Source organism: Choloepus didactylus, chromosome 2 (genome assembly GCF_015220235.1).
Source record: "Choloepus didactylus isolate mChoDid1 chromosome 2, mChoDid1.pri, whole genome shotgun sequence".
NCBI classification, from domain to species: domain Eukaryota; kingdom Metazoa; phylum Chordata; class Mammalia; order Pilosa; family Megalonychidae; genus Choloepus; species Choloepus didactylus.
This window is the reverse complement of record NC_051308.1, coordinates 80,009,963-80,022,557: the sequence shown is the minus strand read 5'-3', so window position 1 is coordinate 80,022,557 and position 12,595 is coordinate 80,009,963. Positions and strand designations below refer to the sequence as shown.

The 12,595-nt window shown below is 41.5% G+C and overlaps 1 protein-coding gene across 1 annotated transcript in view; it reads left to right on the top strand.

Annotated features, from left to right (window-relative positions):
- The window catches only part of LAMC1 (laminin subunit gamma 1), a 118,595-nt gene that overhangs the window by 65,790 nt on the left and 40,210 nt on the right, over positions 1 to 12,595 (top strand). The window contains exons 2-3 of the mRNA XM_037825202.1: positions 7,604 to 7,908; positions 11,748 to 11,878. Of these exons, the coding sequence (XP_037681130.1) occupies positions 7,604 to 7,908; positions 11,748 to 11,878 (436 nt within the window). The remainder of the gene's footprint in view (positions 1 to 7,603; positions 7,909 to 11,747; positions 11,879 to 12,595) is intronic.

Below are 12,595 nucleotides of genomic sequence, written 5' to 3'. Positions count from 1 at the left end.
GCAGCTTTGTCACTGTCCAGCAGGCCTTTTTGTCTAAACAGTTTTCTCTCCTAGTCTCTGCAGTGGCTATGACAAACTTTTTGCACTCTTTTGATCCTGACACAACATTCCTTACTGACTTTGCTCCCAACTCTTAGCAGATACCCTTGATTCCCACTACACAGGAAAATATAAAAGTCTTCAGTTAGAACTCTTACAACTTCCATCCTTTAAGCCTACAAAGTCACTTGCATTTGTACCCAGACACAAAGGAAGGGAGCAGGTTTCCTCCTTTGTGGAGCCAATCCACCCACCAGCATTGAATCCATTCTTGTTTTCCAGACTGTATTTTCAGTCTCTTCCTCTTTGTTGGCTCTAGCACAACAGCATTTAATGTTCATTCATCTCTCCTATCTAAAAACAAAAAGAGACAAATCCCCCCCTGACCCTATATCCCCTCCATCTTCTTCTCTTTCTGCTCCCTTCAGCCAGATGTCATAACATGTTGTCTGTACTCACTGTGGCTACTTTCCCACTGCCTTTCTGCCATTCATCTTCAACTTCAACCCACCGTGATCCCTGCTCCTAAAACTGCTTTCCACAAGCTCAGCAGTGACCTTTGGTGGCTGAGGTCAATGGACGTTTCTTGGTCATTTTCTTACTTGACTCTCTTGGCAGATTTTTAACACCATTGATCATTCCCTCTGTAAAACCCTCCTTTCTTGGCTTCTGGAATATCTGTACTCTTTTACTTCCACTTCTCCCTCTGGCTTTCCCTTCACAGTCTCCTTTGTCATCTCATCTTCTTTGTCTATACTTTAAAAATTGCTGCTCCTCAGGGCGATCTCACCCGCCAGCCTCTCTTCTCACTCAACACACTTGACGATTTGGTTTCAACCATACCCAAATCTATCCATCTACATGCTGGTGAGTCCTGAGCCTGTATTTCTAACTCAGACCTCTCTCTTGGGCCTTTATACTACTCACATCCAATCCCTACAGGCATTTCCTCTTGGATGACCCGCAGGCATCTCAAAACTATTGTATCCAAACTTGAACTCATCTCCCCATCCCGCCCCCTGCCCCTGCCTCTAATCCTGCTCTCCACCTGTGTTCTCTGTTTTAGTTAATGGTACCACTCTCCATTTGGTTGCTTGGACTAGAAATAGGAATGTTTTTCTTAGTCTTCCACCCCATGGAATGAGAAAAAGAAGCTTTGACAATGAAACAGGGTACCAGCAGGGTGAAGTGGGGTAGGCCTTTGTAAGTGGGTCCTGTTTCCCCTCACCCCCCCATCAGTTACCAAGTGATATTGATGTCTGTTTCCTAATTCTCACTCAAATCATTAATTTCTGTCCATTCTGACTGTCCCTGTTCGTAGTTCAGGCCACTGCCATCTCTCCTGGTTTACTGCCACATCTTTTTAACTATTCTTCCATCTTTAGTCCTTTCCTTCCAACCTAATCTCTGCACTGTGGCTGGAGTGATCTTTCTAGAAATCTAATCTAATCGTGTATTTCCTAGTATAAATCCTTCATTGACTTGCCATTGCCCTTAAGTTGAAGTTGCTCCTTAATGTGGCCACAATCCTGGTATACCCTACTTCTTATTTCCTTTGTCTCTAGCTACTCCTTCAAGCTCTAGCTGTATTGCATGACTTAATTCTTCCAGTGTTCACTCGACTGTATCCTCTTGGCTTTCATACATGCTATTTCATCTGCCTGGGCAACTGATCCCTGTTTGTTTAGCTAATTCTTCTGCATTCCTCAGTTCTTGGATTTAAATGTCATTTCCTTTAGGAAACTTTTCTTGGCCTTACAAATCTGGGTTTGGTGACCTTCCTCTGTGCTCCCCAAACATTATGCACTTCCCCTGTCATAGAATCCGTCATATGGAATTGCATTTGTCTGTATCCACCACCGGATTGACTGCAACTCTGAAGGCAGTGCACACGGCTGTCCTGTTGTCCAGGAAGTGTAACAGATGACCTAGTCCCCTTTTAACTTGTGGCTATAGGTTACAATAAGAAAGGCAGATCTGAAAACGGGGCTCTGAGCTGGCAAGGGAAAGCTACCGTAATAAGCTAGGCTGCTTCAAAGTTGAGTGCTAGCAAAATTTCTTTCTGAACTTTCTGGATCTGTCTCTCTGTGTCTTTGGCAGCATTGAGAGTGACCACATAAGCCTGTTTCTTTCAGAGAAATACACGGTCTGGATTAGAGGGTACCCTGATCAATTTTACCGTTTCACCTTTGGCCGGTCTCCTGCAGGTTGAGTTGCTGAAGAAGAGTGAGATGTCAGAAATGTAGAGCAAGGGAGAGAGAAAGAGGAGAAAGGAAGAGTAATCTGTAATCGACAAATTAGTGAGTAAACCTTTGAACATCTCAAGGTGCCTACTCTGGAGTAAAATTAAGTTGTTTTTCCATTCTGGAATGTGTTAGTGAGTCTCTGGAATGTCATAGATAGTATAACCTCCCCCTTGTTCAAAGGTGATGTCTTGAAATTTTGGACACAGTGAAGAGATATAGGTTAAACTTGCATTCTTCTAATAGAAGGTATGTGAATCATATTTGCATGACCTGTGTGCAAGCAAAATATTGTACTGCATCCTAGGTAGAGGACTTATATTTACACAAGTCCCTTATGTGTGAACATACCCAGGATCTTAGTTCAGGAATTTTCTTCATAAACCCTATTATCAAAATGCCTTATATTGTATAGAGTTTTGCAGTTAAGCAAGTATGTGCATGATCTCATCTTGACCTCCCAACAACTCTTTGAGATAGTGGGGCAGGGGTTATCATCCTCATCTTTACAGAGGAGGATGGAAGAGCAGAGATCAGACAACTAGTAAATGAAGGAGCCAAGACCTGAACTTAGGTCTCATGGTACCTAGTCCTATGTTCTTTCTCTGTCATGCCACATGGCTTTGCATTTAAAATTGCCTGTGTGTGTGTGTGTGTTGCATATATTGTAGTAGTGATGGCGGGGCAGTTAATCAAACGTCTCTTCTAAAATCTGAACCAGCTGAAAAATAGAAGAGTCTGATGTGGCTTATACTATCAACTTTACTGCAGGTAAAGCTGAATTAAAGAAAGTGGCCTAGACATATAGCCTACTTGGTGTCTTACTTTCCTGGTTGCTAAAACAAATACTATAAAATAGATTGGTTAAACAATGGGATTTATTCGCTCATGGTTTTGAGGGTAGAAGTCCAAAATTGAAGCATCAGCAAGGCAATGCTTTGTTTCCTAAGACTGAAGATTCTGGGCTGGCTGCCAGTGATCCTTGGGGTTGTTTGGCTTTTCTGTCACATGGCAGTGTCCTCTTCTTTCTCTTCTAGGTTCCATTGACTTCTAGCTTCTTGCTGCCCTGATGGCTTTCTCCCTGTGGCTTTCTCCATTAAGCCCCCAGTAATAGGATTAAGACCCATCCTGATTCAGTTAGCTACACCTTAAGTAAAAATAACATCTTTAGAAAGTCCTATTTAAAATGGGTTCACACTCGTAGGAATATCCATTAAGATTAAGAATATGATTTTGTGGGATACTGTTCTGGTTTGCTAATGCTGCCATTATGCAAATTACCAGAAATAGATTGGCTTTTATAAAGTGAATTTATATGTTACAAATTTACACTTCTGTGGCCATAAAAGTGTCCAAACTAAGACATCAACAAAAAGATACCTTCCCTGAAGAAAGGCCAATGGCATCCAGAACACCTCTGTTAGCTGGGAAGGCATGTGGCTGACGTCTGCTAATCCTTTCCTCCTGGGTTCTGGTTTCAAAATGGCTTTTTCCAAAATGTTTCTGGTCTTGTCTCTCTTAGCTTCTTCAGCTTTTGTGCATCTAACGTTCTGGTGTCCTCTCTTAGTTTCTCCGGAGCAAACTCTGGGCTAGCGTCTCCAAACGTCTCCAGGCATCTTCAAGTGTCAGTGTCAGTGTTATCTCTTAGCTTCTCTCCAAAATGTCCCTCTCAGCTGCTCTCTGTGTGAGCTCCCTTTAAAGGACTCCAGTAAACTAATGAAGACCTACCCTGAATGGGTGGGGTCAAATCTCCATGGAAACATTCAATTAAGAGGTCACACTCTAATCAAAAAGATTAATCAATCTGCCCACACAAGACGGCATTAAAGAATATGGCTTTTGGGGGGACATAATATATCCAAACTGGCACATTCTATCCCAGAAAGACATGTTCTTTCCATATACAAAATACGTTCATTCCATCACAATATAGATAAGTACAAAGTCTTATCAGAATCAGTTAGTGGCGTAGTTTGTTCTAAGGTAACATTCTCTTCTGGCTGTGGACCTGTGAAACTTAGAACAAGTTATCTGCTTCCAATATACAATGGAGGGACAGTCATAGGATAAACATTCCCATTGCCATAGGGAGAAATTGAAAGAAATACAGGGGTCATGGGACTAAAACATTTCCTGAAACCCACAGAACATACTTCATTAGATTTCAAGGTCTGAGAATCATTTATCAAGTCACATTGTATTCCTGGGGCTTGAGAGAGCAGGAGTCCAACACTTTCCAAGGGCATTTGTGGCAGCCCTTTTCTCTCCAAATGCTGGGGTGAGTGCTCCAACATATCCAGCCTTAAGGAGACCACCTTCTTCTTGGCCCCATCCTCCTCAAACATTTGCGTGCCACCCGGACTCTGCTTCTCTGGGGCAAAGGCTCTCCCCTCTCCGAAGAATGGGGTAGTGGCCAGGTTCTCCCCAATCCCCAGGGAATGTGCTCCACCCCCTCTGAGGCCTGGAGTGGCAGCACTCTTCCTGAGCATTGAGGCAGAGGGCCCACCCTCTGCCTCCTGGGCAAACTCACCCTTTCTACGTGCATGGGTTGCTTTGCTCTTCTTGCCTGCAATTTTTCCTTCAATTTGTTCTTTCTCCATCCCTTCCAGTCCAGACTGGCAGTGGCTCCATTTATACAGATCTCACAAAAAATTTGTTGGTGTGGCATGAAGCACACAGGGTCAAAACCGTCAGACAACAGAAGTCTCTACAAATCCTTTCTGGATCACTCCATCTCCAATCCTGGCTTGTACTGAAAACGATGTTGGGTTCCATGTGTGGTTAAATCCTCATGTAGGGCACCATCCTCTGGGGTTTCACTTTCTGGAAGTCCAGATTTTTCCAAACCATCAATTTCTGGTTTCTTGGCTTATCTCTTTCCTTTTGCATTTTACTATAAGCTGCAAGGAGAAGCCAGGCTACATTTTCCACTTTTAGTTTCACAATCTCTTCAGCTAAGTATCCCAGCCTGTCACTTTCAAATTCTGCTTCCATCTAACACCAGGAATAAATTTTGCCAAACTCTCTGCCACTTTAAAACAAAGATCGCCTTTCTTCCCATTGGCAATGACACATTCATCATTTCTGTTTAAGGCCTCATCCAAGGTATCTTTAGAGTTCATAATTCTACCAACAGTCTCTTCAAAGCAATTTAGGCCTTTTCTATCAAGCTCCTCACAATTCTCCCATAATCTTCCACTTATCCATTTAAAAAACTGTTCCAACATGTTTGGTATTTGCAAACTCAGCAGCACCCCACTTCTGGTACCAAAATCTGTTCCGGTTTGCCAATGTTGCCGCTATGCAAAATACCAGAAATAGATTGGTTTTATAAAGAGAGTTTATTTGGCTACAAATTTACAGTTCTGAGGCCATAAAAGTGTCCCAACTAAGGCATCAATAAGAGGATACCGTCACTGAAGAATGGCCAATGGCATCCAGAACACCTCTGTCCCTGGGAAGGCACGTGACTGGCATCTGCTGGTTCTTTGCTTCCTGGTTGTGTTTCAAAATGGCTTTCTCCAAACTGTTTCTCTCAGCCGCTCTTGGGGTGTTTTGTCCTCTCTTAGCTTCTCTGAAACAAACTCTGGGCTAGTATCTCAAAGCATCAGCAAGTCTGGGTCTGTGTTGGCTCTTTTTGAAGGACTCCAGTAAACTAATCACACCTCCATGGAAATAATCTAATAAAAAATATCACCTACAGCTGGGTGAGCCACATCTCCATGGAAACAACCTAATCCAGATATCCCACAAGATTGGATTAAAACATGGCTTTGGGGGACGTAATATATCCAAACCGGCACAAATGCGTAATCTAATCTACCACACTTGGGCTTTCTGCTCTTTTCTTCTGAATTAAGCTCGCCCACATAGTGCTGGATCCAGCATCTGCACAACAGTAGGCCTTCCCTGCAAGAGGCAGAGCCTCTGTCCTATATTGAGGAGGTGTACTAGAGGAGAGGGGGCACTGGCCTCCCAGGCAGGGAGCTTAAGAGAGAGGACTGAGGGGATTCCAGGCCACAAAAGCATCACTCTTCTCCTCTGGGAATTAAGGGGTATGAGGAACTGAGAAAGTGGCAGAAGTCTCTCCCCAACACTTCTGAGAGGACAGGAGTTCCTCTTGTGTGGGCTTATAAGAAAGGGTTAGGGTGGTTCTTCCTGTGGAGTTAAGACACTTGGTGGTGGGGGTGGGGAGACTGTATGATCCTTGAGTGCAAGAACCCGTTGTGTCTAACATATCCCTGCTTCATCCTCCTCATGTATATAGTATAGGGCTGAGCATGTAGCTGTGCCCCAAAAAAGGCTCATTGACCAAATTGTGATTTTCAGTATAGCATGGAAGTAGTGAATTATGGATATTGTCAGAGATGGAAAAATGCAATTTGTGAGTGAATGGTGATTTGAAACAGTTGCACACTATCTCTTTTACCTACCTGAAGACTCAGGGTGGTTGAGAGCCACCAGGATTTCCTGACCAGAAATCCCATGCTCTGGCTATTGCAGGGGGCTCTTTGACCCAGTGACTCGACAGCTTTCTGGCCACCTTTTTCTTCTTCCATAGGGCTTGTCATCCACTTAATCCTCCTTTTCCTTGCCCTTCACTGCTCAGATATTCTCCTTTTAAACAAACACATCCTCTTGAAACTTGCTTTCTCCTTTTCTCTTTCTTTTTTCCATCTATTTGTTTAGCTACTGAAGGAATTTTTTTTTCTTTTTTCCCTCTTAATTCCTGCCTCATCTCTCAATCACTGTCCTTCTCCCTTTCTCGAATTTCTCTTTCTTTCTTAACCTGGTTGATAAGTGGAATGATGGTGCTAATAATTTCCTTCCTGCTTCAAATAAAATTACAGTTAATAAAGAATGAGTTTTTAAAAGCATCAGTAGTGCCCAGAAAACCCATTTAAAAAGTGCAAATATTTTCTTTTATGTATTTTAATTAAGTTTGTGCTGAAGCACTGGCATTAAGAATAAATGTGCTTTTTCTATTCAATTTTATTTTTGTTTAAATAGTGTAAGTACAATACTAATATATACTGCCATCTTTCATTGCAAACAAAATTTGTAACAACTTATGTCATAAATACGCTTTCATGAGCCAACTTATGAATCCAGTTATAATTTAACATTTTGTGGGAAAACGTGCATTCTTTCTGGTTTTAGAATAGCCTATTGGACACAGTCTGTCCAACCTGTCCTTAGTCTGAAGTATACAAAGTGACTTGTATCTTTTTCCTTTGTAAAGCTTCAAGCCAAACTGGGAACAGAGGGGATCTCTTTGCTTCACACATATGGCTTATGAACTTGGTATGTTTATCTCACAGGGAAGGCTTTTGACATCACCTATGTGCGCCTCAAGTTCCACACCAGCCGCCCTGAGAGCTTCGCCATTTACAAGCGCATGCGGGAAGATGGGCCTTGGATTCCTTACCAGTACTACAGCGGCTCCTGTGAGAACACCTACTCGAAGGCAAACCGCGGCTTCATCAGGACAGGAGGGGACGAGCAGCAGGCCTTGTGCACAGATGAATTCAGTGACATTTCTCCTCTCACTGGGGGCAACGTGGCCTTTTCAACTCTAGAAGGAAGGCCCAGCGCCTACAACTTTGACAATAGCCCTGTGCTGCAGGTAGGCATTCAGACGCTGGCTCGAGTCCATTCTGCCACTGCTGGACGCGGGAACATGGCTGTAGTGGTGGCTTGTGGTCCGCTTTCTGATGTAAGGTAGGAGTGGAATGTATTTCTGCCAGACAGACAGCTGGATTTTCTTCTCTCCTAGTTACTATTAATAAGTGGAGGAAAGGAGTCTTGTTCCTGCTGTCCTGTGGATGTTTGTTCTTACATTCTCGTGTATTTATAAAATGCATCCTGGGATGTTAACTTAACAGTTTTTTATAAACATTGAACAATTTTAACTTTAGTCTCTATACTTGAGTGGAAACATTTTGCTTCTGACCTTTTGAAGAGAGCATTTGAAAATCTTCCCAGTTTTCTTGCATCCTTTCTTACCTCTTCTTTGATTTGACAGCATTAAAAAAAATCAGTACTAACATGAGGGAATAATCAAAGCAAATTTTTTAAGATTGCTGCTACCAACCTTCATTATTGTGTGAGAAAATTTTGGTTGGGTTTGTCTGGCACTGTTGCCAATCATTATAAGAAATCCTAAATTGCTTACAGGGACTGGTGTTTGTGATTGTGCTTAATGATTGTGATAGAAACTTTTCTCTGTTTAACGAAAGAAAGAATTAAAGATTTCTTGTTTTCTCATGGATTCTGAATGCATATTCCTTTCTTACACACAATAATATGGAATCTTTCTGTATTGTTTAGACATCTGTGAACTTCTCTTGTGTTTGTCTATTTGATGGAGAGACTGAGCCTCATCTGTATTCACACATTAACACAATTGAAGACACTGCTGTGACTTGACTGAAGTTAACATCTAAATGGGGGCAGCCTGTTTTAATTGACTGAGGCAAGAAAGACTGGATGGATATGGTTTTTCAAATGCTGTGTCCTTTTTATGAAAAGCTGTTGCGATTTCAAAATAGCAAACCCCCTTGTTTTTCTGGGCTTTCCATCCTTGTGTGCCTTCTTGTTCTTTCTCTCTGGAATTTATTATTATGGTCAAGGATTCTTTTTCTAATTTGGTTGTATGGCTTTGGACATGGCAAAGATGAGAATAGATTTCTCAGTGGATTCTGTTCCTGCCTTTCATTGTATTTCTGTAGGTTGTAGGAAAGCATAAATGTGAAAGTACTTGGTAAACTCTGAGATGTTGGTGAACATTGAGTATCTTTGAATAGGCCTTTGGGAAAAAGGTTTCTTATAGTGGAGATAAGGTGTGTTTGAAATAATTGGCAGGAAGAATAGCTGATTTTGATAGGTGAAAAAGCAGAAGCCTGAATGCATAGGAAAGGGAAGATCTACAAATACCCTTTCAGTTGATCAACTTGCAAACATTTGCCAGCCTTGTTTTCTTCCTATAGCATGTAATTATATTTTATGGTCCTGGAAAGTCAGTAGTATAGTCAGTAGGAAAAGCAGTCATGTAAAGTTGACTGTAGTTTTCTGGCACCTTTGCTAACTATATGCCTTGTCAGCCTGCCTTGAATAGTTTCCTTAGCTGTAGGAATTCTGATGCTTTCTGTTCTTTATGTCATAGAAACTCATGAGCCTAAATGTGATAAAAATGCTATTGACATCTGCATAGGTTTGCTCACTTGATATCCTTATGCCAAAGAATTAATTACATCTCTCCAGCTATAAGAGCTCTGGCTCTGATATCCGATTGCCTAGGTAGTTTAGCTGATTTCACTTGTAGGCAGGCAGCCTCTCCTTATTGCTCCCTGTGCCTTCCCTCCAAAGGCTGCGATCTCCCAGGGGGAAGAAGGGACACTTCTTAACTTCACTGTATGTAACTATAAATTACTAAGCATGTATTGGTTTATAATTAAAAACCGTAAGCTTTTTTTTAAGCACTTACTGTAGTGTGACAAGTAAACTCCACTTTACTTATAAAGTGACAAGCACTGTTCTAAGCCCTTTAGATATATTAACTCATATAATCCTCACAGTAACCCTAGACGTTAGGCACTTTTATTATCCCTATTTTATACATGAGAAAACAAAGACCCAGAGAGGCTCAAATAACTTGCCCCAAATAGAGCTGGGTTTCAAAACCTAAAAAGTCTAGTTCCAGGGTCTTTTCTTTTTAAGGTACCTATTCTGAAAAATGGCTTAGAATAAGCTAAAAATCTGAGGATTTTATTCAAGGAGAGCTGTGTTAAAGATGAAAGTACAGAAGATATGACAAGCATTAAACACAGCGATATGTTTGGCTGTTTACCTTACAGACAAGTAAAAGATTCCTAACGTTGTGGCCATGAGCAGGAGTTATTATTGGAATTCCAAGTTTGGATGTGGTGAAATCATCATCTCTTCTCCTTTCTAATTATACTTGAAGGCTTCTTGGAGATTAGCTTTTATGAGGTCTCTGTGTTGTTCTGTATGCCAGGTGTGTGGCATGGTTTTAAGCAGTGGTTCTTAATAAGGGGTGTACACCCCAGTCTTATGTGGAGCTTCTGAAAACAGATTCCTGCACCTCTGCACTTGCTTATTACTTCTCTATGAGATTGTGATGTGTAGTCCTAGGAAGAGATTTAAAGTTAGAGCTATTGCTATGTAACACATCACCCCAAAACTTAATGCCTTAAAACAACCAGGATTTATTATTTGTCATGATTCTGTGTCAGCCTGGGCTCACCCAGCTGGCAGGTCAGCTGGGAGCTGGGCCTCTCTATGTGGTCTTTCATCCTCAATAAGGAGGCTAAACCAGGCTTCTTCACATAATGGCAGAAGGGTTCCAAGAGAGTAAGTCCCAGCACCAAGTGCTTATCAAGCCTCTGCTTGTGTCCTATTTGCTGATGCCCCCTTGGTCAAAGCAAGTCACATGACAAGACTCTTTGTAGAAGGGGCTACAGAGGATGTGGACCCTGGCAGGCGCAGTTCATTGGGGTCATTCTTACAACAGTCTACCACAGATGTAAACACCTTACTTAAATTAACCTGACAAAGGAGCATTTATTATAAGGGTTAGATCTAATAAAAACTAAGGAAAAACTATACAACCTTTACTCTTGTCCTCTGCTATGGTGATGCAGCTACAAACTTGATCAATCATGATCCTCCTTCAAATTCATTTAGCAAATGCTGTTTGTGCAACTGTTCTATGCTTGGCACTCAGGATACTGCAATAAACAAAACATTTCTGCCCTCACGGAGCTTATATTCTGATGGGGGGACATGGAAACAGACAATATAAATAGGATAAATATGTAAAACAGGGAAGGGAATTAGGGACTTGGAGAGGGATAGTGATTTTAGATAGGGTGGCCAGGGAAGGCCTCATTGAGGGGAAGGGGTGAGACAAACACGGACTGCATCTGCACTTGAGTATCTGCCCAGATCTCTCAGTAGAGGACTGGCCTGGAGGGAGAGTTAGATGGTACAAAACAGACGGGAGGGGCAATAACAGCATTTCTAGTACAGATGTGGTGCTCCATGAGCTCTGAGCTGGGATCTCTAACTGGATTTGGGGTGTGGGTACAGGGCAGAGAGAGGGGACTTGGGCATTGAGTACCTAATATATGCTAGGCATTTGAAGGTGTATTTCATTTATTCTTCTCAATAACTTTGTGAAGAAAGTAGTATTATTCCTTGTTTTTAGGACTCTGAATGGTAAAGTAACAATCTAGATCAAAAAAAGGAAGAGTCAAGAAGTAGAAAAATATTAGGAAATTAAAGAAATCATTGAATATTATAATAGATTTAATGCTGGAAGTGGACATAAGCTCGGTGATACATGTTTAGAAAGTTCTGTTACACTTATATCTCTCATCTTCATTTCTTTTCTACCTCTCTCTTATGTTTCTGGTTTGTTTTTTTGTTTTATTTTACTGACAGGAATGGGTAACTGCCACTGACATCAGAGTTACTCTCAATCGCCTTAACACTTTTGGAGATGAAGTGTTTAATGATCCTAAGGTTCTCAAGTCCTATTATTATGCAATCTCTGATTTTGCTGTGGGTGGCAGGTGAGTCAACTATTAAATTAACCTTGAAAGTGATTGGAATTTTCTTTTAGTTGTGTTGACTTGTTTCCAACTACGTAAATACTCTTAGACTTTTTCCTTACCAGCAGCAGGTGTGGCAATCCTTAGTGTGTGATACTACCTACCTGGAAAAAGAGGCAGCAACATAGAATATTTTTATTGTCAGACCTTCTCATTATCCTGGAAGCTAAGCAGTTAGGATTTCCAAAACCTGTATCAAATCATCTACTCTATGCTTGACACTTGGGGTACTGCAACAAACAAAACAGATGAAACATTCCTCCCCTCATGCAGCTTACATTCTGGTGGGGGGACATGGAAAACAGGTGATACAATTCTTAAATACAAAGCACTATGATAGGCCCTATTACTAAGGAAGCATAAGACTGACCAACTCCTACTGAGAAGTCCCGACCTTCTTGGATCCTACAAATTAATGGGGCAGGCGATGTATCAATATATGAAAACTTAATTGCTAATACCAGTGCACATGCTTGATGATAGAGAACCATCCAGCTAGGGGAAAGCAGATGTAATCTCAGCTGGGTCAAGAACAGTGAGTAGGATTTGGGTAAGAAAGGAGACACCTCAGTTGGGGACGGAATAGGTATGTCATGAGCTCAAGTTTAAAGAAGGGAGACCATAATCCACTTGACCAAGAAAATCTCTGATACATGAATCCATAGAGTTGTAAACCAT